At 48.1% G+C, this 27,566-nt stretch overlaps 2 protein-coding genes across 2 annotated transcripts; both read left to right on the top strand.

Moving 5' to 3' along the window:
- Window positions 1-222: 222 nt before the first annotated feature.
- LOC105696197 (mucin-5AC) lies at window positions 223-11,177 on the top strand. Its single transcript, XM_023434984.1, has 10 exons — window positions 223-240; window positions 4,065-4,185; window positions 6,603-8,759; window positions 8,907-9,047; window positions 9,141-9,290; window positions 9,550-9,626; window positions 9,794-9,894; window positions 10,277-10,548; window positions 10,635-10,789; window positions 10,864-11,177. The coding sequence occupies exons 1-10, from the start codon at window positions 223-225 to the stop codon at window positions 11,026-11,028; spliced, it is 3,357 nt and encodes a 1,118-aa protein (XP_023290752.1). The 3' UTR covers window positions 11,029-11,177.
- Window positions 11,178-21,584: 10,407 nt separating this feature from the next.
- On the top strand, window positions 21,585-27,325 carry LOC105696196 (serine proteinase stubble). The gene is made up of 7 exons (XM_023435003.1): window positions 21,585-21,672; window positions 22,885-24,160; window positions 24,233-25,593; window positions 26,176-26,362; window positions 26,487-26,752; window positions 26,825-26,979; window positions 27,164-27,325. The coding sequence occupies exons 1-7, from the start codon at window positions 21,585-21,587 to the stop codon at window positions 27,323-27,325; spliced, it is 3,495 nt and encodes a 1,164-aa protein (XP_023290771.1).
- The last annotated feature ends 241 nt before the right edge of the window (window positions 27,326-27,566 follow it).

Below are 27,566 nucleotides of genomic sequence, written 5' to 3'. Positions count from 1 at the left end.
AATGGGCCCGATGACTGATACAGAGTCCTTGGAGGCATAGTCAGACATGAAGCTGCAATTAGATGTAAGTCGGAAATGTATCCTAATTAGAATTTTACTGAATTTTTTGGAAACAGGGGGTAGGAGAAGAGGTTGACGAAGAGGACCCAGTTTGGTAGCCAGGGTTTGAGTTGAAGAATGGGCCCGAGGACTGATACAGAGTCCTTGGAGGCATAGTCAGACATGAAGCTGCAATTAGATGTAAGTCGGAAATGTATCCTAATTAGAATTTTACTGAATTTTTTGGAAACAGGGGGTAGGAGAAGAGGTTGACGAAAAGGACCCAGTTTGGTAGCCAGGGTTTGAGTTGAAGAACGGGCCCGAGGACTGATACAGAGTCCTGGGAGGCATAGTCAGACTTGAAGCTGCATCCAAATCCATCCTATCGAGTCGACCCTGGAGTATAGCGCATGTCGGAATTCTCATAAAAGCGGCATCGGGGTCTCTTTTGACGGAAGAGAGCCTCGCGCGGGGCCCGGGGCCGCACGCGGCGGGCCCGGCGGTGTCGGACTGGAGCGGGAAAGGCCTCCTTGGGACCAATAGGACTAGTAGCACTCGGTCAGTCGTCCGGGAGGGACTTTTCGAGGCGAGACCAGCCCGGCATCGAGGGACCCTCTCAATCGGCTGACCCCCAGGCCCGACAAGACCCCGTCGAATAGGACCAGAGGACCCAATCGATTCGGCCAGGTCCCAGCGGTTGGTCCCAAAATTTCTTCTTCTCGCCGATTCGAGTCCACCTTCGCCTCAGGGATGTCCAGGTGACTTCCGGAGATTCGCAAGTCGGGGCATTGTCAGAAGACATGAAGCCCAGTGGCGAGTGAACCTGGGTACCGATCGGATCGCTGGCGGCCCTGGACGAGACCTGGACCGGATCTTCCTCGTGAACCCCACTTTGTCCTGGGAAGACCGAGTCCTGTGGGACTGCTTCGGGATTCCTCGCCTCGAGGAATAAAATGAGCGGTCCAAGGCTCGTCTGACGACCGCTGGACTGCTCTTCTGCGAGACAGCTGATCTTTGCGGCTTGGCTTCCACTAGAAGGCTCAAGGTGAGACCCTGAAGAGGTGGATCCGGTAACTAGGAGTAGCTTAAGGAGCACCCTGAAGACCCTCCTCCGATTTTTCGAGCCCTTAAAAATATTCCCGGGGGAAGGGAACGTCGAAACTTCATTTTTCACCCCATGAGCTTGGACCCTTGTGGTTTCGGGAAAGCTTTCAAAAATTCATTTTCATATTTTTTCCCATGAACTATTTCTTGTTTAAGTGGTCCATCTCTTCCAGGTGCACTGCTCGATTAGAGAAAAATCCACGACCAGCTACCTCGACCGTGAAGGTGTGTTTTCTTTCTTCGGCATCTCGGCCCCTCTGGTCCCTCGTCGACTTCCGACCTCCTTATGAACGCATAAAAACGATAAATGCAGGGTCGCTCGGTGTTTTCTTTTACTTCGTTTTTTTTTCTTTCTTTCCTTTTCCTTCCGGAAGAGGGAAATCTTCGATTGGCTCCGTCGACCGTGAAAAGTGTGTCCTTTCTTCGGGTACTTTCAGGCGGTCTGTTTGCATCCTCCGGGTTGCTTAAGTAAGTCAGCTTAAGTAAGGTAGCGGTACTTCGGTTGGTGCTCGATTTATCCCTTTCCTCTTGGGTTTTCTCACTCTCTGGCCCCTTCCTCCCCCTCGTCGGGGAATTGATAAACCTCGGGGTACGGCTGGGGATTTTCAGTCCTCGAAATCGAGCCTTTTGCCCGCAGTTCGCGTTTCTCGATCGCAGCTGACGGAGAGCGGTACCCACGTCCACGGTAAAACGAAAGTTTCCGGTACCGTTACGTCCTGCTCGAGTGTACGTGCCAACCGGACGAAATTCGTCTATACGGTGCTTTCTTTTCGAACGTGTCGCCCATTCGAAGGATCTAGCGACCTTTCTAAACACTGCGAACCTCCCGTTCCCCTCTTCGAGTTCCCCCAAGAGAGGGAATAATTAATTCCGCATTGTTTCCCTAGAAAAATCCTAAAATTCTAGAAAATCCCAGGCATTAGAAAAATCCAAAGAATTTTAAGAATTCCCTAGAGAATTTTCAGGGTCCTCTTAGTGCCCCGTTATCGGGGGGAAATACCTTGAGGAGATAATCAGCTAAGCTCCTTCTCTAATGGGAAAAGCACTTCATGGATTTGTATCAGCAATTTGTATCGTAGAGTCGAGCGAGCCTCTCGGTTGTCGAGGTCAGTGATCCCGATTTTCAAGCGAGATGACGATCACCCGGGGGAGGGAGATTTTTCCAATTTCCTCCTGAAGGTGATTTCGAGAATCGTGGACATTTTTTACTTTTAAATCTTTCCTGGGGATTTTTTTGCGAATATGTGAATGTGGCCATTTTCTTAGGTCGTCGTCTTTAAGAACCTGCGATGGAGGAGTTGCCGACCTCGGGCATTTCCTCATCTATTCCTTCCTCGCGTTAGGAAGACCAGAGGAAAGGTAGACGTCCGTAAACGTGGGAACGTTCCCAGGTGAAAAATGCCACGTCGTGGGAGACGTCGCTCCACGTCCTAATCACGACTTAATCGCACGTCAAATCGCGAACCATGACGAAACTCCTGAAAAAATGGGGAAAAAATGTTGCATTGCTCTCAGAAAGTACCCGAAGACGTTCCGCTTGACTCTTAGGATGTGCAGAATTTTTTTCCAAAATTCGTCCATTAATTTTAATTAAAATTGCTATGTTTTGGGAGACGTCGCTGCACGTCCTAATCACGACTTAATCGCACGTCGAATCGCGAACAATGACGAAACTCGTGAAAAAATGTTGCATTGCTCTCAGAAAGTACCCGAAGACGTTCCGCTTGACTCTTAGGATGTGCAGAATTTTTTTCCAAAATTCGTAAATTAATTTTAATTAAAACTGCTATGTTTTGGGAGACGTCGCTCCACGTCCTAATCACGACTTAATCGCACGTCGAATCGCGAACAATGACGAAACTCGTGAAAAAATGTTGCATTGCTCTCAGAAAGTACCCGAAGACGTTCCGCTTGACTCTTAGGATGTGCAGAATTTTTTTCCAAAATTCGTCCATTAATTTCAATTAAAATTGCCATATTTTGGGAGACGTCGCAGCACGTCCTAATCACGACTTAATCACACGTCGAATCGCGAACAATGACGAAACTCGTGAAAAAATGTTGCATTGCTCTCAGAAAGTACCTGAAGACGTCCCACTTGGCTCCTTGGATGTTCAGAATTTTTCCGAAAATTTTCCCCGATTTTTCTCGCATTGTTTTTGTCATTACGGCAGAACTCCTTCCGGGAGCGACGACTGACTAACATTATTCTTTCGTCAGAGCGTAATGTCAGATAAGAGAGGATATGACGGATTTTCTAGACAATTGACTATGGTGTACACACACCGTGACGGCAGTAAATGTCGTCACGTTTCCAAGAGAACCTCATTGCGCGGATCCTGAGCGAAGCTGCATATCGGAATGGATGTAGATTGCAAATTATGCGAACGGCGGGTGATTAAATATCAATATTCCGTGTTAACTTAGCTGATGATGTTGCCGGATTGTTCACGCGTGTACAAACGAGCGATTGTAATGCCACCCGGGTATGTACACAGTAATAACGACCCGGGAGAAGATTTACCTGTAAAGTACATCGAAAAATGTATACCAATCGGCGACATTGTGCAAAAGTCAATCTTCTCGACCTTAATTTAAATTTAAAAAAAATGTAAAAATAATTGTGGGAATCGGAGAAATATTAGGGATGGATTGATTAAACGACCTTGAATTAAATAAAAAAAAAATGTAAAAATAATTGTGGGAATCGGAGAAATATTAGGGATGGATTGATTAAACGACCTTAAATTAAATAAAAAAAAAATGTAAAAATAATTGCGGGAATTGGAGAAATATTAGGGATGGATTGATTAAGCGACCTTAAATTAAATAAAAAAAAAATGTAAAAATAATTGTGGGAATCGGAGAAATGTTTCGGTTGGATTGATTAAACATTTCTTATGAATTTTTCTTTATTACAGATGGTAGAAAGAGGGAGGTTGCGCTCTTCGACGAGTTTCTTGCTGTGCATCTTCTTGGTGGAGTTGACGCTGAAGAGCGTTTCGGGAGTGCCGATTTACGGTCCGCAGTTTCTTCCTGGAGGTGAGTATTATTAATGATATTTATGAACAAGGAGTCTGGAGGGTGGAGATGCAAAATCTAACGCATAGAGATGGATAAGCTGAATCTGCATCGATTCGATCGGAGGAACAGCGACATTGACCCTGTCTTGGAACGTGCTCGAACGGAACGTGGGAGCACCGGTCAGTTTTCCATGCAAGTGGGTCATCCACGGTCACGAAGCCTCTTATGCAAGGTTTTCCTCATCCCGGGAAGCCCGGAGTGCCTACGGGACCCCTTTTCAATTCCACATTCCCTTTACGAGATCGAATCCGCATTTCGAGTTCCAATCATCGAGCGGCGTCCTCGGAGGACGTCATCTCGGTCGTTGGAGTTCCTGCTCGACTCATCCCTGAAAAAAAATTCCTCACCGGTGAGGCATTCCAGGGAAATATTTTCTGGAAGACCAACGGACCCAGGAAATGATTTACCGGTCGAAATCGTGGGCGTCACATCCGACATTCCACGGGAAAGCAACGGTGCCACCGTCATCCTCGACGATGACGAGTCCGACCAACTGACCCCGAATCCGAAGACCGTCATCCACATTAACCGAACACGCGAATGGACTCCCCTACCTCATTAACGATCCCTGAATTCGATCAGAGCGGGTCCGATGCATCGAATCCGTCAGCTATCTTCGATTAGCTCGTCAAGTGTCGCCGTAAATCCCGGTGATAAGATCGGGGCCTTTACGGGCACGTAGAGGCGTTGAGCGGTACTTTGGCCTAAATCTCCTAGATAAACACCGTACGCTCTGCACGGTAATCCGGGGCCCAAAGTGGTCCCAAACTTGTCATCCCCAAGATGCAATTAAGGTGAAGTGAAACACGTCGAGGAACTTGATCGACGTCGATAAAGAAGATTTTTCTACATACCTACGTTGCCGACGTTGGTTTTTATATCGACAGCTGGGTCGAATTATATTGGGTATTGTACCAAATGGCATACTCCACCTGTCGTTTTCGTAGAATAATTGTAAAGAAATCGAAGTAAACCTCCAGAAATCCTCCGGATTCGTGCTTTCTGGGGCCCTAATTGACTGCGGAGGGACCCCCTGCGCCATCTGTGATTTCCAGGTCAATTAAATTTTCACTCCGAGACCTCGTATTACCATCGGTTTGGCATAGAAGCGCATGCAACACTTTTTTTGCCTTTATCCCGTTCAAATGCGAGTTTATCGATTACCAGAGGGTTCTAAATTGTCGTCAAATTGTTCTGACCCTTTCGATTCTCATATCAGAGCCTTCGATAATTGTATATTGATGGAAATATGAGAACTCGACGCCATTTTGGTTCTGGTCTGGGCTGAGTTGAATAAATTTTTTTTATAAATCCAAATTTTCAATGCGTCAGGACAATTCTTAGATGATCAGGAGTGCAGTGTCAAAGTTTCGGATAGTTTGGTCTTTACCCTTCACTTCATCTTAAAACCGGGACCCTGCCCAGAGCCTTAAAGAAATTGGGCCTTACGTCGAGCCCGAAAATCGCGACCCGTCTCGGTATGTTCAAAAGTTAGTTACGCTTCGCTCGAAAGTTCCAAAATAGTGCTTGGAAATCAAGAAGATGAGGCCCCAAAATCAGGCGTCATCAGGCCCAAAAAATCATGCCCTAACACCGAGCCCAAAAAATCATGCCCTAACACCGAGCCCGGAATTGGGCCTCACCGTATCGAGTTCGGTATTGGGTCCCAACATATCGAACCAACGTTGGGCCCAACATTCGGAGCGAAGCGGGGCCCGGGGCCCGACCGGTCTTCACGGTGGTCGGATCCTTGGAATGCGTTTGACGGCCAATGGGAGTCGAGGCTAGGCCGGGATCTCCTGGCGAGGGGAGACCTCGGCGCCAAAAGGAGCAACAGGGGTCGCGTCGAGATCGCGAGTACCTCGAGAAGAGGAAGCTGCCACATTGGGCTAAGGCTCTGACCCACTTTCGGGCTGCGGCCAACTGGCTCACGCACAACGAATCTTAACGGGACTTCCTGGCCGTCGTAAGGCCCCTCTTCGGGGCCCCAGCGACGTCGGTTCCTCACCTCCGCGGATTCCGCGGCCGCGAGGACGAGCGCCGCCATCTTGGCGACGAGAGCGCCACCCGGCCGGAAAAGACGTTTCGCGAGGTCAAGGCACCTCGGTGACCTTGACTCTGATTTTCAAGGAACTTATTCTTCAGGAGCAAAAATGACTTTTTTGTATCGAGCAATCATTTCTGCGAGGGGTTAAATTCGTTAAATTCTTGAAATTCTTCAAACCCCACCTGGGAACCTCAAAGTCGAGGTCAGGGATGTCGAAGAGAGCCACGTGGGCGTTTAATTTTTCCATTGGCTCGTTTCAATGTACTGATTTTCTTTATTTTTTAAATGCAATTTTTTAAAAAACCAACGTTTCGGTTCCTTGTTCCAGGCAGCGGAAGGAACATCAGACACCTGCCATGCGTGTCTCGCAGGAGCGGCGAGACGGGGGTGTGCATGTTCGCGTTTACCTGCGCGAAGGCCAATGGCACTCACCTGGGCACCTGTATAGACCGCTTCTACTTCGGGAGCTGCTGTAAAATCGACGACGAGCCTGATATCTCGCCGCAGGATAACGCCATCGAGGAGAGCGAGGACATCTTGGCGACGACTCAGCATAATTCCCTCGAAAGTAACGACATTCCTAACTACGTGTCTCGGCCCAAACCTGATCAGGTTCCGGTGCCGATGCCACCGCAGAAACCAGGTCCAGGGTTAACGTCGCAGTTCAAGCCGGCACCAGGATCGACGACCTTGTCCAAACCTACGCCAGGATCGGTCTCTCGGCCCAAACCAACGTCCACGTCGACGACGCAGTTCGGACCTTCCTCGTCGACGATTCCTCCGAGACCGATATCGGCATCAACGACGCAGACGAAACCTGTACCCGAAGTGGTACCTCAGAGTAAACCTACGTCGGAGCCTATCTCTCAGTCTAAACCAGGGTTGAAACCTGAAAAGCACCCCCAGGGGTCGTTGGGTACTTTGAGTACAGACGATGGAGTCGCGACTTTGGGAGCAAGTACCCCAGGGGTTGGTACCACTGTTGGTACCACGAGTACCGGGGCCATTAAGGTTCCTGGATCTATGATCAACAAGGTTCCTGGGTCGTCGATCAACAATGTTCCTGGATCGTCGACCAGCAAGGTTCCTGGATCATCGACCAGCAAGGTTCCTGGATCATCGACCAGCAAGGTTCCTGGATCGTCGACCAGCAAATTCCCTGGATCATCCACCAGCAAGGTTCCTGGATCGTCGACCAGCAAATTCCCTGGATCTTCCACCAGCAAGGTTCCTGGACCACCAACCATCAAACCAACGTGGTCTCCAGAGACGACTACTCAGCCGTACGGGTTGTCCACCTTCCAGGTAGTCAGAAATGTGACGGAGATCACGACGAAACCTACTCTCGGCTCGTCTCAGCTTCCCCAGGGCACGGACCGACCTCAGAGGCCCGTGACCTCGACCTACCCCACGTTCTCGCCTTTGACGACCAGGAGACCCATAATTCACCACACCACGAGCAAGATTCCCGAGGTCGAGGAGACGACCAAACCCTTCCAGACAAGTCAAGAAGGATCGACGTTCTCCACGACTCCGTCGCCTTCGCCACCGGTCACCAGGTTCCCTCCAAGGAGCACCACGACCGTAAGGCCGACGAAAACGACAACCAGGAGGCCCAGCACGCGACCTTCCTCGGTTTCCTACAACTCCACGAGGCCAGTTTCGGCAGGAACCAAACCCAGGCCTTCAGGGTCTCAGAGACCACGACCAACGCCAACGAAACCACGACCTTCGGTCCCCGTCAAGAACCGACCTACGACGACTTCTAGACCTAGACCTACGACGACTCCTAGACCTAGACCTACGAGCTCGACCAGCAGCAGACCTCGACCTACCTCTTCTACCTTGAGACCTGGATCCACCTCTTCCAGCTCGAGACCTGGACCTACCTCAACCCCGAAGCCGAGACCCACGACCCTGAAACCTCGACCCACCACGACCCAAACCACGTCCAGACCTCCACCTTCTAAAGCCCCCCCAACTTCCAAACCGACTTCCTCTGTCCCAGTTTCCACCACCTCGACAACCCCGACATCGTTGCCTTCGACGATTTCGGAGGAGACCTTGAAGAGGAACGAAACCAAGTTAGAATCCACGATTAGGCCAGTTACGGTTCCCAAACCTGCGATTCCAGCGTTCACCACCCAGAGACCTGGGGACGTCAGCTCCGAAGGTTCGGAGATTTATTCCAGCAATACCGTTGACGTCGCTTCGGAAACTACGAAAATCTCTCCGAGGCCTTCTAGTACCACTACGGAAACCCCAGTGAGCAGCTCTTCGGCTCCGGTCGTCACGACCTGGTCCACACCTCAGGTCACCAACGAAACTACTCTTATAAACGAGGTTCTACCCCCCAAGGAGAGCTCTTCGGAAGGTACCTTGACGACGAGTCCTGGTCTCGTCACCTGGACCTTCACCACGGAGGAAGGTTCCACCAGGGTGCCGGAACCTTCGTCCACCACTGCCAGCACGGTCACGCCCGAAGGTGAGGATTTTCCTGAAGCTACAGAGCGTCATAAAATTCAATTAAAAATAGAGACAGTCGAGTTTACACATTGATATAAATTTATATAACTTTATATGGGGATTTTTATCAATGTAGAATTTAATATCCAGTCTATTGTCCTCGCAGAATCCACAGAGACGGAGTGGGCCCCGATCACGACGCCGGATGGCTGGGTCATGATCCCATCTCCTGGGAGTTCGCCAAGTGAGGAGTTACCTTCTCCTCCTTCCCCACCTTCTGTTAAACCTCTCGACAAACCGACTCCTGGTGAGCAAAGTAACCTAAGAAAAGGAGCAAAAATCCCTAATGAAGTCTCCTTAAAATATTAATCCTTCCATTTTTTATTAATTTCTCCATCAGCGACCTCCACGGAGTCACCGACCACCGAGCGAGTGACATCGCCGCGTCCCACAACGACGACGCCATCTTCGACGATTTCCACCTTAGAGATGATGACTTCCGAGGCTCCACCAGTTGCTGCGGCTCTTAACATGTCTAATTACAAGCAAGGTGGCGTCCCGATATTAATTCATATTTTCTAGATTTTTTTTAACGTTCATTAAGCGAACCATTCGGGCATCGTCCGGAATTCGTAGTCGCTCTTGGCTGGACGTAAATAACGTTGTACCGGTTCGTCCGGTCTTATGTACATGGTGCATTTACTTGCATATGTGCACTCTCGTGTCTCAGTATGCTCCGTTGAAGATGGCAGCCCCTGGGAGGGAAAATTTATCGAGTAGACTGAATTCGACCATGTTTCTTCTTGCAGTTTGCGGTAGGCGTCTCTTCCCAGAGTCGAGGATCGTCGGCGGAGACCACAGTTCGTTTGGCAAATGGCCCTGGCAGGTACGTCTAGACATACGTATATATTGCGTACATATTACGTAATGAAGGTAAAATGGCGCTCGAGTTTGCTGGAAACGGTCCTGAGAGGAGAAACGAGAAAAACCGGGCTCCCGATTAGGACCTAGGACGCTTAAATACGGATAAGACGGATAAATATTCCTTTTCAGATATCTCTGCGTCAATGGAGGACCTCGACCTACCTTCACAAATGTGGTGCAGCTCTACTTAACGAAAATTGGGCGATCACAGCTGCGCATTGTGTGGAAAAGTGAGTTTTCATGTTATCAATATTTCTTTTTGATCCATCTTCTTTTGCTCCTTTTCACGGCGTAAGTTCCTCACCTTCTGGATTTCCTTTCCCAGCCCGACCTCGGCTCGCAGGATTACCGCGAACGAGCCTGAAGAGCGCCTTAAAGTTTTATTACCGGTAATATGCACGTCTTTAGTTTCGTAATTGCGCCGTGATCCTAGCAGCTGCACTCTGCGAACGGGAACCGAGAGCTCTTCAGGGTCGAAAAGAAGCTTGGAAGAAGTCTCGGGCCATTCCTGGACTTTCCACCGTCCTCTTTCTTCCTCTAAGCCTTTCACCGCTTTCTTCACCTTACTTTCCCTCGATCGGGACTTTTATAATATCGATTCTAATCCCTCAGCGTGACGCCCAGCGACCTGTTGCTGAGGATCGGGGAGCACGACCTGACCAACGAAAACGAGCCCTATGGGTACCAGGAGAGAAGGGTGCAAATCGTTGCCAGCCACCCTCAGTTCGATCCTAGGACTTTTGAGTACGATCTTGCTCTGCTTAGATTTTACGAGCCATTGTTACCGTTCCAACCAAACGCTTTGCCGATCTGCTTGCCGGAAGACGACGAAAACTACGTGGGACACACTGCCTATGTAACCGGATGGGGTCGTCTCTATGATGGTCAGGAATGCCCTCCAACGTCTAATATATTAATTATTCCACTGGACAGAGTCCTGCATTTTTTTTTTTATTTTTTATTCTTCCAGACGGACCATTACCTTCGGTTCTCCAGGAAGTATCCGTCCCGGTGATCAACAACACCGTCTGCGAGGCCATGTACAGGAACGCAGGATACGTCGAGCACATCCCGCACATCTTCATCTGCGCAGGCTGGCGAAAAGGAGGATTCGACTCCTGCGAGGTTCCTAAATTCAGGATCAGATGGATTGGAGGGTTTCTAGAGCGTGGTGGTAATTTCTTTTTTATTTCTTTTAGGGTGACAGCGGAGGACCAATGGTGATCCAGAGGCCGAAGGACAAGCGGTGGATCCTGGCAGGAGTCATCAGCTGGGGAATAGGATGCGCCGAGCCGGATCAACCAGGAGTTTACACCCGGATTTCCGAATTCCGGGAGTGGATTAACCAAATCCTGCAATTTTGAGGCCTGGGATCCTTGCCGATCTAGGATCGAACTCGACGCTACGTCCTAAGGACCTCGTTATCCGCACGTGGCAGGAAATTCGACGCAAAGGACGAGACTTCCGAAAATCTCGGGAATTGGACTTTATTTACTAAATCAGCTGATCTTGCTCGGCGGAGCCGCAGAAAGCGAGTTTGTCCCTTGTGAAATTTTTAAAGGCGGCTCTGAAGGGTGTCCATGTCCTCTTATCACCGAAAATAAGGTGCCATCCAATGATAAGACGGGATCTCCTGGTTCAGGACCCTATCGGAGCTGATCAGGCCGTGACCTTGCTCAACCAGTGGACTTGAAAGACAGAACTTTCTGGAAAAAAAAGTGCGAAAATTGAGAGCCGAACTCTTGGAGGTCGTATTTAATTTAATTTATCTTAATTTAAGATAGTTAGGAGAATCGAGTAGGCTAGGTAGGAAGAAGAGAATACATGTGCAAACGTACGCGAGGACACATATATCATGTAATATATATATATTCACGCATTTCTCGCGAGATGTCGCGAGCTCTGTAAATATCGACGACCCGATGCTGTAAGAATTTTTGTCACGCCATGACTTGGGTCTCCTTGAGGTAGAGCGTGGCATGGGAAGAGTGAAATAAATGTACAGCAAACGAGGTGTAGAGTGAGACCGATTCGGGGTCCCGGGTTTGCTCTCTTCAGATTCTCTGGGGACTCTTCAGGGCTCGCATACGCTTACTGTGATCCACTTAGGCACCGTTTCCGGTTTGAGGAATTACAACGGTACCGGCAGCACCGTCGACAACCAGTTTCTAATGCATCGGGGAGGCGCTGACGTTTATTAACGGTAACCCGAGGAAACGTTAGGATTCTTGAAGATCCTCCTCCAATCCCCAGTAAGACGGTGTAGATATGTATATCGCATCCATTTGCGATTTTCCAGGCCGGGTTCATGCATCAATAAAGGATATGTCGCTTACTAGAGCCCGATTGTTCGTCCGCGAGGACCTAGGTGGCGGTGATGCGCCGCCATGTTTTCATAATCGCTATTCGGTCACTTTTTGTCACTTTTATCATTTTTATTGGACGAGTTCGGCAACTTAAATCGAGATCCTCATGTCCTCTGGTCACCTGGGGCTTGTATAGTCATTATTAGGGTACTTGTTAGCACGATTATGCGGAAATGTGCACCTGCGTGATAATTCCACCGTCTCGCCATATTAAGCGTAATTATGGCGTCGCGATGCGTGCTTCTGCCGATATAATTATTTCCACCTGAGGGGAGAACAGTTACCGGGATTTGCATCTCGCGAGGTGTACAAAAATAAACGATTTCTCGTTATTATTTCAGCTTTCGAAATATTACCGACTTGTTAGGGTTACAGCGGACTGGTGGCGCGCTCTACGGCGCGTTTGAAATTACCCGGCAAACTAAATATGCGCAGATCGATTTGAGGATTTAGAAATTATTCCGGAATCGCGTGTCGGGCCATCAGTTAACAGACCTTGCACATAAATCTATATTCTCAGAACGTATTTACTGGGAATTGCGACTCGTGCGAAATATCAGGGATTAAGAAGAAAACCTATGTCGGTAATTTCTGCTTCCCAGGTAAAACTGTAAAAAACTCCCCGAAGGTGATCCGAGAAGAAATCGATTTTATTGCGGGGTTTAAAAATCTTTTGTAATGAATTTAATTACTTTCCATGCGTTAGACAGCGAGTCGAATTTTTTTTTTTTTTTTAAGGGAATGCAGGATGAAGTTTCACAGTCTCTGTGGGTGTTTTTTATAGGAAGACGTGACGTCATTAGATCCTTCTGGATTTTCTGGGGTGGACCTTTTGGATAAAGGTACGGAGGGAAATGTCGTAGGTAGCTTGCTGACCTTTAGGTCAAATATAGCCCTTCGAAAAATGATTGAACGGGTCGATATTACTTGCGCCGCTGAGTTTCCGGCCGAAATGAAATTATGGAAAAAAAGGAGGAGGAGGAGGGAGGAAAAAAAGAGGAGGGTGACCTCGATCTTTCCTCCAGTACACTTCGCGAGATAAATTTCTTGATAGAAGACGCTAGTTTCTCCCGTTTGGAGTCGTCTCCGGTATCGATGTAGGTTGACTAGCAGGATTCCTCGTGCTCGGGATTCAGAATTCAGAGCAGGGTCAAAGGTCTGTCTAAAATATCGAAAATCTGAGAAAAATGAAAATCTCCAAAACGTCCCATGAAAATCCATTAACCCTGGACCACTCGGCAGCATCCTCTTCCTTCTCTGGAATTACCATTCGAGAATCATGAGCGACCTGATTCATCGAGTCACGTTCAGGGTCAACCATTGAATTTCACCTGCTCCATGGAAACACTATTCAAGGCGATGTCGTCCACTTCCGTTCTCCACTAACCTGCAGAAATTCACCTGTACTCCGAAAATCCCAAAATCCATCAAAAAAAAAAACAATGTTCAGCTACTCGGCAGCATCCTCTTCCTTCTCTGGAATTACTATTCGAGAATCATGAGCGACCTGATTCATCGAGTCACGTTCAGGGTCAACCATTGAATTTCACCTGCTCCATGGAAACGCTGTCCAAGGTGATGTCGTCCACTTCCGTTCTCCAGTAACCTGCAGAAATTCACCTGTACTCCGAAAATCCCAAAATCCATCCAAAAAAAAAAAACGATGTCCAACTAATGTCACAACCCATTAGAGAAATGTAAAATTAAGCTCGCAGACTTCTGAGGGTGCAAGGGTCACTTCACCTTAAAAATCCAAATTTTGAATGTATCAAGACAATTCTTAGATGATCAGGAGTGACGTGTCAAAGTTTCGGACAGTTTTGTCTAATACCCTTAAAAAAAAGTGTTGTATTAGAATCGACTGATTTGAAGGGTGTTTCACTTCACCTTAAAAATCCAAATTTTGAATGTGTCAGGACAATTCTTATATGATCAGGAGGGATGTGTCAAAATTTCGGACGGTTTGGTCTAATACCCTTCAAAAAAGTGTTGTATTGAAATCGACTGATTTGAAAGGGGGTTTCACTTCACCTTAAAAATCCAAATTTTGAATGTGTCAGGACAATTCTTAGATGATCAGGAGGGATGTGTCAAAGTTTCGGACAGTTTGGTCTTTACCCTTAAAAAAAAGTGTTGTATTAGAATCGACTGATTTGAAGGGTGTTTCACTTCACCTTAAGTGTGACGAGCCCATGGGTCAAGTTCGTGGTACCTCGGGACATTCCACGGGATGGTTTAATGGTAAAAGCCGACCAATGAGTCACGACCAACGGAGAGAGTACGCGAGGAGTGTCTTCGAAACCAGGTGAAATTCGTGACGTCAGACGCCGCGGTCGTGCCGAATGTAGAATTTCTTTTCGCGAGGCCAATGGCAAGGGGGTCGCTCTCTTCGAGGTCCCCTAAGGAAATCGGTTACGTGCTCGACAATTAAAGAGAGGCATTAACCGGAGAGACAGCTAGTAATCGAGGAAGCCCCCCTGGTATTTTCTCATTATTTTTATGGGGGGAAAAAAGGTAGCCGGAGAGAAACTCCCCAGAGGATCGATTTATGCTACGGAATTAGAGGGAAATATTGACCGGGGAGAATAAAAACATCCTGACTGACTTAAGGTGAAGTGAAACACCTCGCGGAACTTGATCGACGTCGATAGAGATTTTTCTAAATGCCTACGTTGCCGATGTTCATTTTTATATCGACAGCTGGGTCGAATTATATTGGGTATTGCACCAAATGGCATACTCCACCTGTCGTTTTCCTACAATAATTATTAAGAAATCAAAGTAAAACTCCAGAAATCCTCTGGATTCGTGCTTTCTGGGGCCCTAATTGACTGCGGAGGGACCCCCTGCGCCATCTGTGATTTCCAGGTCAATTAAATTTTCACTCCGAGACCTTGTATTACTATCGTTTTGGCATAGAAGCGCATACAACGCTTTTTTTGCCTTTATCCCGTTCAAATGCGAATTTATCAATTACCAGAGTGTTCTAAATTCTCGTAAAATTGTCCTGACCCTTTCGATTCTCATATGTGCCCATAATTATGAAAGTGGTCTAAGTCAAAAGTAAAAAAAAAATGAGTTTATCAGTTATTTCACGCCATATTATTTCAAACGAAATTAATTCAACATAATTTCGAAACAAACAAATATATGACTTAGACCACTTTCATAATTATGGGCACATATCAAAGCCTTCGATAATTGTATATCGATCGAAATATGAGAGCTCGTCGCCATTTTGGTTTTGGTCTGTCAAATTAACAAAATTTTTTCCAAAAATCCAAATTTTCAATGTGTCAGGACAATTCTAAGATGATCAGGAGTGACGTGTCAAAGTTTCGGACAGTTTGGTCTTTACCCTTAAAAAAAAGTGTTGTATTAGAATCGACTGATTTGAAGGGGGTTTCACTTCACCTTAATGACTTTTAATTCCTGGCCGTGTTTAAAGGTGCAGAACTTCCGGAGGCGGTGCTAAGTGAGGGCCGTTAAATGAATAAAAATCTCCACTTAGGGAAGTGCCTGTAACATGAGCGTTACACGGCATAACACGGTATAATGTAACGACCCGTTAAGTATATAAAAGGAACGAGCGGAGTCTCTTCTAAAATGTCGTAAAATTTTCCCAAGCCTCGCGGAGAAACTCAAAGGCGACCGAGAGGTCGCGTGCAGGAGGAATGCCCGCGGTCGGAGTACTGGAACAGGGTACGTAACACCCATCCATGATGTATGACATTTGCAGTTAGGAGAAAATTATCCCCGGTTGGTAAACAAGAGATTAATAAATGATCCGAGGGATTTCGGCCCGATTTCCCGAGGGATTCGGCGGAATTTCCAAGGCGAGGCGTAGACTGTCGCACCTTGAAGAGAGTCAACATGGCCGCGAAAGAAACTTCCCATTGGAATAAAAAATACAAAAGTAATCACCCCTCGCCAGGGACACATTTTTGCAAGAAAACCCCATAATTTTTTCAAGCTTTTTAAACAATCAGGAAAACGAGCGCGATTCGATGGTCCACCTTGCGCGACGAGATTCACTTCTACGCTGAGAAGAAAATTTCATCGAACCAAATAATATGTTAATTCCAAGAATAATTTTTTTCATTGAAATAAATTATAATAAACCGTCCGCGAGATTTCTTCGGATTTATGAGAATTTATTTCAGGGGTGTAATTATTTTTGGTGTTAGCGAAATGTTTCTCAGGTGAGATGATTTCCTCCGCCTGGGAAAAATCGATCCGGGAAAATGAGATACGCTCAGCCGAGTGATAAGGGAATGGCTGAGATGAGGATAATTCACGGGCTATCCGACAAATCACGATCTAAATTCAACCTAAATTCCGGTAGAATTATTTTTGGAATTAACGAAATGTTTCTCAGGTGAGCTTCTTTCCTCCGCGTGGGAAAAATCGATCCGGGAAAATGAGGTACGCTCAGCCGGGTGATAAGGGAATGGCTGAGATGAGGATAATTCACGGGATCTAAATTCCGGTAGAATTATTTTTGGAATTAACGAAATGTTTCTCAGGTGAGCCTCTTTCCTCCGCGTGGGAAAAATCGATCCGGGAAAATGAGGTACGCTCAGCCGGGAGATAAGGGAATGGCTGAGATGAGGATAATTCACGGGCGATCCGACAAATCACGGGATCTAAATTCCGGAAGAGGTCCCGAGGTCGTCCGCGCTCGGAATGCCCATGGCCTCAGAATCCTTCGAGTCTCATCGGCTGAGTAGGACAGTGTGTCGCTCGGTGTGGTGGGCCCCTACCCCGATGTCGGATGACCCGGCCAGTGGCCTACTTAGGCGTCTCTTTCCTCGACATTTCTCCGTCTGCCTCTCGGTCCCTGGCCAGTGGAGGGCGTCCAGTTCCTCCACCAGCGGCAGCACGGACTTCTGAACCGGGCAGGCGGTCGGATCCTCCTGGGCGCCGGAGAGTCGCCGAAGACCGCACTTTGGCACCGGCCAGACAGGAACCGTCCTCGAGGCAGCTCGGCAGGGCGGACAGTAGCTAGTCGAGACCACAGAGAGCACTCCATGTCCCGGAGTAGCTTCCCGGGCGGGAACTACTGGCCGTCTTCGGGCCGAGGGGATCCGTGAGAATTGTGGGAAAGAGAATCGTGGAAACTATTGCGGGACCTCCAGGAAGAACTTCCGTGAGAACCGCAGACAGGAGCTTCGACTTTCCCAGGAAAAAACGAAGCAGTTACCCTCGGTAGCTACGTCGAGAACTCCTGACTTCGCGACAGGGAACTACAGTCGGACAAGTGCCTCGTTCGGAGCGGTTGCCGAAGCTGCGACAGAAGTTTGTTCTCTTGTGCTACTGTGGAGACTGCAGGTTCTGGATTCCGATATAGAGACTCGTTTTGGGGTGACTACGGAAGAAGAAAGGCAGGAAGTGGTCCCTCGATGAATGCCTGGGAGTAGTTTCGGCTCACCTGACCCCTGATCCTTGGGGAACCTCGAGGAGCACCCGAGAGAAGTGGAAGGTAAGACCCGGACAGGTGCATCCGCATCAGGTGCACCTACGACCCGATTCGGGATCGTGAGAACTCGTTCACTCGATTCCTGGAACCAGGTCGACTAGCTGCTGTCTCGAAACGGTGCTTGTGGGTTTCTTGTTTAATTACCTGGAAATTACCGAGTAGACTCCTGTCGCAGGAAAGTGTCGGTGCGAGTGACGAGGACTGATATGCGTGCACGTAGCTGCATTTAATTAATTACCTCGGTACGAGTGCACGACAAAAGCACTCGATTCCTGGACTGGGTACACTGGCGGACATGAATGTCGCCATGTCTGCAGGAGTACAATTCCTGTCCAACATTGTACAGGCGCGCGACAGTAGCTACTCGGAAACTTCCGGCCATTCTAAACAAGGCATTACAATTAATTATGGAAATTATTTTCCAATTCGATGATAAACGGACTGTTGGAAAGGAGGTGCGTAGGTGCAAGGACGTTTCTCCCGGATGGACGGATAATCTATAACCTCACTCTTCCTGCCGACGCAGGTGCTCATTAAAAGGGAATCGCACTTTCTCTCGCATTCTTCCCTTCGCTTGCTTTTCTTGCAGTACTATTTTTTCCTTTACCTTTGTACCTCCTCCATTTTATCTCCATTCGCTCGAGATTATTCCTTCGGTGGACTTTCCTCGGGGGATTCCCCTTTCTTTGCCCTATAACACCTCATTTGCATTCCTTTCTATCGCAGTAAAGTGCATTGAAGCGTTAGATAAAAATTATAACGTACACTTATCCGCTTTGCGGGGGCATTTACGAAGTGTTTACCTTTCTCCTACCGGGGTGATGGATCATCTCCCAAGATCTTCGGCTTCTCTTAAATCCGATCAGCTGATCGCTGAGTCCTCGGATAAATTCCCGAAAAATAATTCTCAGGTTATTTTTATTCCCCCCTGGATGTACCAATCGGCACTTAATTTTCTATTTGAGTCGTGGTACTTTACAAATGCGAGTGATTGGTTTTATTCTCCAACTTATTCGTGGTTGATTTTAATGCTAGATCCTGGATCCATTAATTACACCACGTTAGGGGAAATTCTCGCGGGCGTAATTGACAGGCGCGAATTCGGTCATCGATCGGTGATTTCATTCGGGCAATCGACGGATTCCGATTTTGCGAATGATGAAGAGAGGCCTTCCTTAGGAGGACGAGCTCGAAGAACGTGCCGTCCTCGTTGGGGCCGAACAATCGGGTCACCCAGATCCAACGATCCAACGAGGAGAGCGAAGCGAGCTTTCTCCGGGACAAACCTCGGCTTCCGTGTCCCATGCATGTCCCGACAAAGACATATCCAATTGTCCCGGACATGCCTGAAATCTCTGGAACCCCTGAAAAAATACTCCCCCGTTATTCTGAATTTTTTCTTGAATTTAAAAAAATTTTTTCTGGAATTTCTGCATTTTTCTCAATATTTCCTCCACCTTTGCGGCGCAAATCGCCCCTCTATAGTTTTCACGGAAATTTAATATTCCGCTCTTGAATCAATATTTAAATGACTCCTACGTTTCTGGAAGATGTTCAACAGTACTCTCCCGTTATTATGAATTTTTTAGAATTTTTTCCTGAATTAAAAAAATTTTTTTCTGGAATTTCTGTATTTTTCTCAATACTTCCTCCACCTTTGCGGCGCAAATCGCCCCTCTATAGTTTTCACGGAAATTTAATATTCCGCTCTTGAATCAATATTTAAATGACTCCTACGTTTCTAGAGGATGTCCAATAGTTCTCTCCCGTTATTATGAATTTTTTAGAATTTTTTCCTGAATTAAAAAAAATTTTTTCTGGAATTTCTGTATTTTTCTCAATACTTCCTCCACCCTTGCGGTGCATAATCGTCCCTCTATAGTTTTCCCGGAAATTTAATATTCCGCTCTTGAATCAATATTTAAATGACTCCTACGTTTCTGGAAGATGTTCAACAGTACTTCCCCGTTATTCTGAATTTTTTTGAATTTTTTCCTGAATTAAAAAGAAATGTTTCCTGGAATTTTTCTCAATACTTCCTCCACCCTTGCGGCGCAAAATCGCCCCTCTATAGTTTTCCCGGAAATTTAATATTCCGCTCTTGAATCAATATTTAAATGACTCCTACATTTCTGGAGGATGTCCTATATATTTAACCCGGATTTTCTAAATTTCTGGCGACTCTGAAGTGCAGCCAAAGTGCAGTCCCGAAGAACGGCTTCTCCCTTTTCGGAGGAACCGTTATCCCCGTAGAGTCCGGAGGGGGTCCGGAATTTCGATGTCGAAATTCGCAAGGTGCTTTCCGAGATTCGGCGCACCTGCAGGAGAAGGAGAGAGAGAGAGAGAGAGATGCCAGCAGAAAGAGAGGGTCAATTGTAACGGAACAACTCGCTCTCGCCGTCTCCTTCGTGGCTTTCGAAAGTCGACCTTAACTCTTCGACGTCTCTTTAGATTTGTACGAAGTATTTCCCCGCATCGTTTCCGCGATGTCTACGAACAATCTATGACTCCGCATAAAGGACCGCAATTGCGATTAAGAAATTAAATACGATCTACCATTAAAATCGAATATAATCGATCAATCTCCATTTTGGTCCCTGGAGATCATTCTTACGTGGCGCGCGTAACGCACGTAACGAGTTTAATTTTTCTCGGAGAAATCGGTGTGCGTATAGTTGCACCGAGTCACGTTACTTTTACTACATGTAAAAGTAGAGAAATCGGCCTTATCGAAACCGCGCTTATTCGATTCCCGACCGGACAATCACGGGGCCCAGAATTGATTACCCTTTTTTTCAAGGAAACGTTAAGTGCCACTTCTGATCCTGCATTTCTAGCAATCACTGATGGAGTAATTGTTGGAAATCGCCTCGTAACGATGACGGGAATTGCTTTTACTTTACACCTTAGGGCCCGTATCGCCTATCAGTCATGGAGAGCCACCAGTATCATCACTTTTTTGGGACCGACATCGGGTGCCCCAGAAACCTACAAACCGATCCGCGATCTCTTCCCCATTACCTCTGCACGACTCTTGTCATTTTTCTTCGCGGAACCGGGTGAATGCAGCGCTCTCGAAAAAATTACCCGACAATTTCAAGACTCCAACCTTCCGAAGCTAATTTTACCGGCGACCTGCAGTCGAGGAGAAGGTTCGAAAAAAATTGTCGAAAATCCGTGCGACGCCTCGCGAGGTGAAGTGCCTTTATAGAATCCTTCTCGACATAAATTCATAAAAATTTATTAGAAAATGGTAAAATTCAGAAATAAATTTCATTTGCTTTCGTGGATTCGGGGTAAGATATTGTAGGGTCGGATTCCCGAAAATGGTCGGGTTAACCAGCTGTCCCAGAAATCTTCTTCCGCCCATTCATGCCCATCCCCAGCAAGATAAATTCATAAAAATTCATTAGAAAACGGTAAAATTCAGAAATAAATTTCATTTGCTCTCGTGGATTCGGGGTAAGAAATCGTCGAGTCGGATTCTCGAAAATGGTCGGGTTAACCAACTGTCCCAGAAATCTTCTTCCGCCCATTCATGTCCATGCCCAGCCTCGGACCGAATATTCGCCCGCGTGGAATACCACGCGACGAGAGCTAACTATGCGTAACGGGATCCCGTACCGACGAACACGTACGCACGTGCCTTCATGTACCCCATGAACGTACCGGGTATACGATGGCACGAAGCCTCTCTCACCTGGAGGAGAGCACCTCTACGTGCCGGCCGAGGTGGACGAACCCCGAAGAGCCGGTGCTCGCCAATTTGCGGGACTTCGGTTCTTACGTAAGCATCCGAGGGATCTCGCAAAGTCGGCTCCGAGATTGCTTATTGCATCCTTAAAAGATTCTGCAGTAGCCGAAGACACCAGGTCGCGAGTACCCGGGAAATGCGTGCTTACCTGCGCACCTTGGCGAGGTAACCTCCAAGAGTCTCGGATTTCCTCCTCTCCATCGCGTCTATAATTTCTCGAGTAATTGCCCTCCGGTGTGTGTACATCTTGTCCCGAAGGTGGAGTGTAACCTGAAGAGGAGGGCCAAGGGGATTTCCTAATCACCTACGAACTTTTTGCAGATGGCAGCCCGAAGAGGCACTTGTCTCCTGATCGCGATCCTGGCGACGACCTCGGCCTTCTCGGTGTCGGACCTGTCCCAGAACAGAGGTAATTATGCATTACCCATTGCACGATTAAGGTGAAGTGAAACACGTCGAGGAACTTGATCGACGTCGATAAAGAAGATTTTTCTGCTGGGACAGCTGGGTCGAATTATATTGGGTATTGTACCAAATGGCATACTACACCTGTCGTTTTCGTATAATAAATATCAAGAAATCGAAGTAAAACTCCAGAAATCCTCTGGATTCAAGCTTTCTGGGGCCCTAATTGACTGCAGAGGGACCCCCTGCGCCATCTGTGATTTCCAGGTCAATTAAATTTTCACTCCGAGACCCCGTATTACCATCGTTTTAGTATAGAAGCGCATACAACACTTTTTTTCCCCTTATCCCGTTCAAATGCAAGTTTATCGATTACCAGAGGGTTCTAAATTCTCGTAAAATTGTCCTGACCCTTTCGATTCTCATATGTGCCCATAATTATGAAAGTGGTCTAAGTCAGAATTAAAAAAAAAATGAGTGTATCAGTTATTTCACGCCGTATTATTTCAAACGAAATTAATTCAATATAATTTCGAAACAACAAATATATGACTTAGACCACTTTCATAATTATGGGCACATATCCGAGCCTTCGATAATTGTATATCGATCGAAATGTCAGAGCTCGTCGCCATTTTGGTTTTGGTCTGAGTCAAGTTAACAAAATTTTTTCCAAAAATCCAAACTTTCAATGTGTCGGGACAATTCTTCGATTGTCAGGAGTGACGTGTCAAAGTTTCGGACAGTTTTGTCTAATACCCTTAAAAAAAAGTGTTGTATTCGAGTCGACTGATTTGAAGGGTGTTTGACTTCACCTTAAATATCTAGACAAATTTGGAGGATCAGGGATTTATTAGCCATCATTTTCGTGGCTCAAACTCCTTGCTCCGGTCTCGTAACGCCGGTAATGCTGGTTGAGTATGTACCCTAGTTACTTGCTGAGGTATGTAGAGAGGCAGACTGGTCAGTGTACTACGTTTTTGCAGGCTCCCTGGTAATTGCTAATTAGTAACAGTAATTAGAGGCGAGAGCTGCACCCTGACGAAAAAAAAAACAGTGTCAATGAACCAGAGGAATACGTCATTGAATATTGCCAAAGAAATATTTCGTAAATTCGGGGAATAATTATTTCTCTTAAGAAGGAATAAATTGTAATTTCTCCGGAGATTGCTCCATTTTGCGGGGAAATTTTTTGAAAATCTCTGTTTTCTCCCAGGCAGGAAGCTGTTCGGAGGGTACAGGATAGTTCCCAAGGTGTGCCACTCCACCAGCCCATCGAGGACGTCCAATGAGCCTGCAATTTGCATGTTCAACTACGAGTGCACCCGCCGAAAAGGAGTCGTAATTGGAACCTGTATGGATGGTTTCCTGTTCGGGGCCTGTTGCCAGCTCCCAGGAGTGAAAGAAACCTCGGAAGATGCCCCCAGCACCGAGAACTTATTGCTGATCTCCGAGGACATCGACCACGTGCCGGATGTCCCGATTCTGCTGAACCCTGATGGGACCCCAGCAGAGATCCAGGGGTCCAGCCCTTCTGGGACCTATCAGCTGATCCATACAAAAACCTCACCATCCACGTTCCACTACAGCACGGATGCGACGCAAAACGCTGAGAGGCCTCAGGTTCCCTCGGGACAATCCGACCTGGACAAACTGCAGGAGGGATATTCTGCCCTGCTGCACCAGCAGAGCATCGTCGACGACCTGAGTCTTCCTTCGCTTCTGACGCATTCTGACTCCGATAACGGTCTTCAGGATCAGAGGGAGCCAGAACCCGATCGACATCGACCGATCACTACGTTACTAAGTCCAGATCAGGTGCTGCAGATCGCGGATCCCGTCGATCAGCTCCCAGCATTGTTCTCCAATGGGTTTGGCCAAAACGACCATGGGACAGCAGATACGGTGTTGCTGAACGAGAATGGGACCAGACTGGACGAGACGAACGACCCTGATCAGCTGTTCAAGCCGACGACCGTCGAGGTGAGGACGTCGACCACCCCGAAGGGTCCTCAGCATCATCCCGGAGCAGGTGGGAGTTCGATAAAAAATCAGGAAAATCGGGGAACGACTGTGTCGGGGACTTCGGACACCCATCGAGACTCCACGACGCCGATGAGCTCTACGGAGGGTCTCGTCAGGGTCCCCACGGTTGCCCATGAAACCCCCTCAGGGAACAAGAAGAACGACGAATTGGACCGCGAGGAAATCGCGATAAACCATATCATCTCGATGTTGAACGACACGAATTCAGAGACCTCTCAGATGGTCCCAGACACGAACTCGATGTCGTCGATCCATACCTGGGTCAGCATAGACGAGACGGCCAAGCCGACGATGGTTAAATTGACCACGACGCATCCTTCGGAGTCCTCTTCAGGGTCCTCTTCGGGGACGTTCCCGTACTCGTATTATAGGCCCGGACAGGGGTCCTCGTACTATAACTACGAGACCGTGACCACTCCGGTGCTGATGGTGTCTCCTTCTTCGGGGTTGTCTTCTTCGTTGCCACCGCCACCTCCGCCTCCTCCACCTCCCCTACCAGGGTCTGCGATCTCCACGAGCGATGGACCGCTTCTCTTCTCCAGCTCCTACTCCTCCAGACAGCCGGGAACTCAGGGTACTCTGCAATCCAGTAGTTACTCGTACTCGACAAGGCCGACTACGAATCCCCCAGCACCCACTGTCATCGTTCTAGGTCCCCTGGGAACGGAGTACACCACTGAGACCGGCGCCAAGACGCCCACCAGGAGACCCGGAGGTCCGATCAAGGTGACCAAAAGACCGGCTTCGGTGTCTTCGACGATTACCCACAACATTAGCACGGTTATCTCTGCTGGGAGCTCCTCCACCGGCGACCTGGTGTCCACCAGCTACTTCAGCGTCAACCTGAAAGAGGGAGAGAGCACCAGGCCGACCGAGGACGAAGAGGACCTCTACACGACGAGGTTCCCCACGACCACCACGAAGAGACCCATCATCTGGACCACCATGTCCTCCTGGTCCCCCGGGAGACCCAGCTTCCATCCGAAGCCCTCCACTCCCAGCGAGTTCTGGACCAACGATGGGACCACTTCCACGACAACCGCCGTTTCCTCTTCGGCCACTCTGACGACCTCGACGCTGATCGGCAAGCCGGTCGTCACCAAAGGAGAGGTGTCCTCGGTATCGACCCCCAAGACCACCACCGAAGCTCCCAGGACCACTCCAACCCCCAGGACCACAACCCCCAGCTCCACTCCAGCTCCTAGGATCACCACTCCCAGGAGTTCCGCCAGCACGACCACCCTCAGCACCACTTCCTGCAACAACGTCACGGCTCCACCATCGGAGAGCGACTTCCCACCGGACAGGAACCCCAACATCTCCCAGCAAGAGAAACCCACCCTGGTGGAGGGCATCAGCGGTCCGGACTACCCGACTCTGGACATTTTCAGCGAGGACGACATTCCCACCCCCGGGTTCATAGAAGACGACGTCCTGACTAACAAGGTCGACGTCTTCGTCAACAAGATCGTGGACTCTCTTCAGGGGAACTTCCAGGACCTGAAGGACGTAGTGTATGGGAAGAGGAACACCACGGCGAGTCCTGCGGTGGTCACCAGGAGGCCGACCGTGGCTCCCACCACCACCAAGAGGCCTACCGTTAAAAGACCCACCCAGGGGGTGAAGAAACCCACCACCACGAAGAGGCCTCCTGGTCGTCCCGTTCCCAGCAAACCTGGGACCCATCCAACTCCCACGTCCAGACCTCAAAGCGTAATTTCGACCACCAAGAGGAAACCCACCAAGAGGAGACCTCTTCCCAGCACCACTCAGAAGACCACCACGGAATCGACCCAGGATGCGTTCTCAACTCCCAGTCCTGCTGCTATCGAGGAATTTCTCTCAACCACCTCTCACACGGTTGGGGATCTGCGCAATGGTACGCACTACGCAAAGTAGTGATGCTCTTCGCCTGTTGGATGAATAAAGATATTGTTTTGCAACTGGAGCGATTTAATGTCGTCTTGCCAACAGTGCTCGAGGAGGAAGTAGAGGCGGAGATTCTTGAACAGGTCGGAGGGACTGAAAGAATTTAAGGGGACACGAAAGTGGCATTCTCGCTCGATCAATTTTTCCATTACACTTTTCTCCTAACTGGGTGTACCGATTCGTCTCAAACTTTACAACATTAATACAGAGGTCGTGAAAAATGTCCCGACACTCTTGAAGTTTCGATTTTTAAATATAAAAAAAAAAATGGTGAAATAAACATAAAGGAATTTTTTTAAGATTTTAATTTCGTCGGGTTTGGGATCGTATTTATTGATTTTGTAGACATATGGAATGATTCGGTATATTAAGTTTAGTTTCACGCCACTTTTATCTCGCCTTAAAAAAAATGTACTTGGCGCGAGACGCTACCGAGCGTCTCCGACGCTGGCGCTCTTCGGCCTCCACTTCCTCCTAGAGCCGGTACCACCTTTCCGACCCGGAAATGACGAAATCCCTTGTCGCTTCGCAGAGTGCGGAATTCGGCCGCTCGTCAGAGCTGGGCGAATTGTCGGCGGAAAAGGCGCGCAATTTGGCGAATGGCCCTGGCAGGTCCTCGTCAGGGAAGCCACCTGGCTAGGGCTCTTCACCAAGAACAAGTGCGGGGGTGTTCTGATATCGAATAGATACGTCATTACCGCAGCTCATTGCCAGCCAGGGTGAGTATGGTCCAGGAAACGGTGCCGGTGAATTTCTTTTATTTTTTTTTTATTTTTTTTTCTCATGGATTTGAATTTCCCGCGCCATTTTAGACCACCAGCTGATGACGTTGTGTTCCCCCAGGTTCCTCGCCTCGCTGGTGGCAGTCTTCGGGGAGTTCGACATTTCCGGGGAGCTGGAGGCCAAGAGGAGCGTCACCAGGAACATTCGCCGAATTATCGTGAACCGAGCCTACGACCCAGCCACCTTTGAAAACGACCTGGCTCTTCTGGAACTGGAGACTCCGATTCAGTTCGACGAGCACATCGTGCCAATTTGCATGCCAAACGACGGGGAGGACTTCACCGGGAGAATGGCCACGGTGACAGGCTGGGGAAGACTGAAATACAGTAAATATAATGTTAAATTCTAAGATAAACCACCCGAGGGTATTTTTATCATTTGTTAAACTCCCATCGTAGATGGCGGCGTCCCTTCCGTCCTGCAAGAAGTGCAAGTCCCCATTATGGAGAATTCAGTTTGCCAAGAGATGTTCCAGACCGCGGGTCACTCGAAAAAGATCCTAGACAGTTTCCTGTGTGCCGGATATGCCAATGGACAGAAAGATTCCTGCGAGGTACCCAAATCTAGGATATTAATTCTTAAGCTCTTAAGCATCGACGTCCACAAAATGGCGGCGCTCGGTCGTTTAGCTTCTCGCGTGATTAATTTTTTTCCAGCCAACGTACGGTGAAGGAGCTCCCGTAGAAACTCATCAGGGCATTGTTAATTACCAGTTAACGTGGGTTTTCATTTTTTAGGGCGACAGTGGGGGACCCCTCGTGATGGAACGACCCGACGGTCGATGGATGCTCGTGGGGACGGTTTCGCATGGAATTAAATGCGCGGCCCCTTATTTACCCGGGGTTTACATGAGGACGACCTACTTCAAACCCTGGTTACATAGCTTCGCCGGGGTCTGAGCTGGTCCCGCGGGCTGTTTGTATAAATGTACAAAGGAAAAATGTAATTTATTAAACTCCTCTTGGGAGATCGCGAGAGAGAGAGAGAGGAAGTCGCGCCCAGAAGGGCCGACCACAACCTGGGTCCCTATATGTACATATAGTTTACATACGCATACACAGGAGTATTACGCAGTTATTTATTTACGCTGTTAACTTGTTGTCCAGTAAAACCACTATTTTTATACGCCCCATGGACTGC

Source organism: Orussus abietinus, unplaced genomic scaffold (genome assembly GCF_000612105.2).
Source record: "Orussus abietinus isolate OABI.00-Male unplaced genomic scaffold, Oabi_2.0 scaffold34, whole genome shotgun sequence".
Taxonomy (NCBI): Eukaryota; Metazoa; Arthropoda; class Insecta; order Hymenoptera; family Orussidae; genus Orussus; species Orussus abietinus.
The sequence above is the reverse complement of the archived record's forward strand: the minus strand, read 5'-3'. Positions and strand labels throughout refer to the sequence as shown.

Coding starts and splice junctions, on each gene's coding strand:
- LOC105696197 (XM_023434984.1), top strand. Junction 8,760..8,906: donor CAGCACGGTCACGCCCGAAG/GTGAGGATTTTC, acceptor TTGTCCTCGCAG/AATCCACAGAGACGGAGTGG. Junction 10,549..10,634: donor ATGGGGTCGTCTCTATGATG/GTCAGGAATGCC, acceptor TTATTCTTCCAG/ACGGACCATTACCTTCGGTT.
- LOC105696196 (XM_023435003.1), top strand. CDS start 21,585: ATGGCAGCCCGAAGAGGCACTTGTCTCCTGATCGCGATCCTGGCGACG. Junction 24,161..24,232: donor ATGGTGTCTCCTTCTTCGGG/GTTGTCTTCTTC, acceptor GATCTCCACGAG/CGATGGACCGCTTCTCTTCT. Junction 25,594..26,175: donor GGTTGGGGATCTGCGCAATG/GTACGCACTACG, acceptor GTCGCTTCGCAG/AGTGCGGAATTCGGCCGCTC.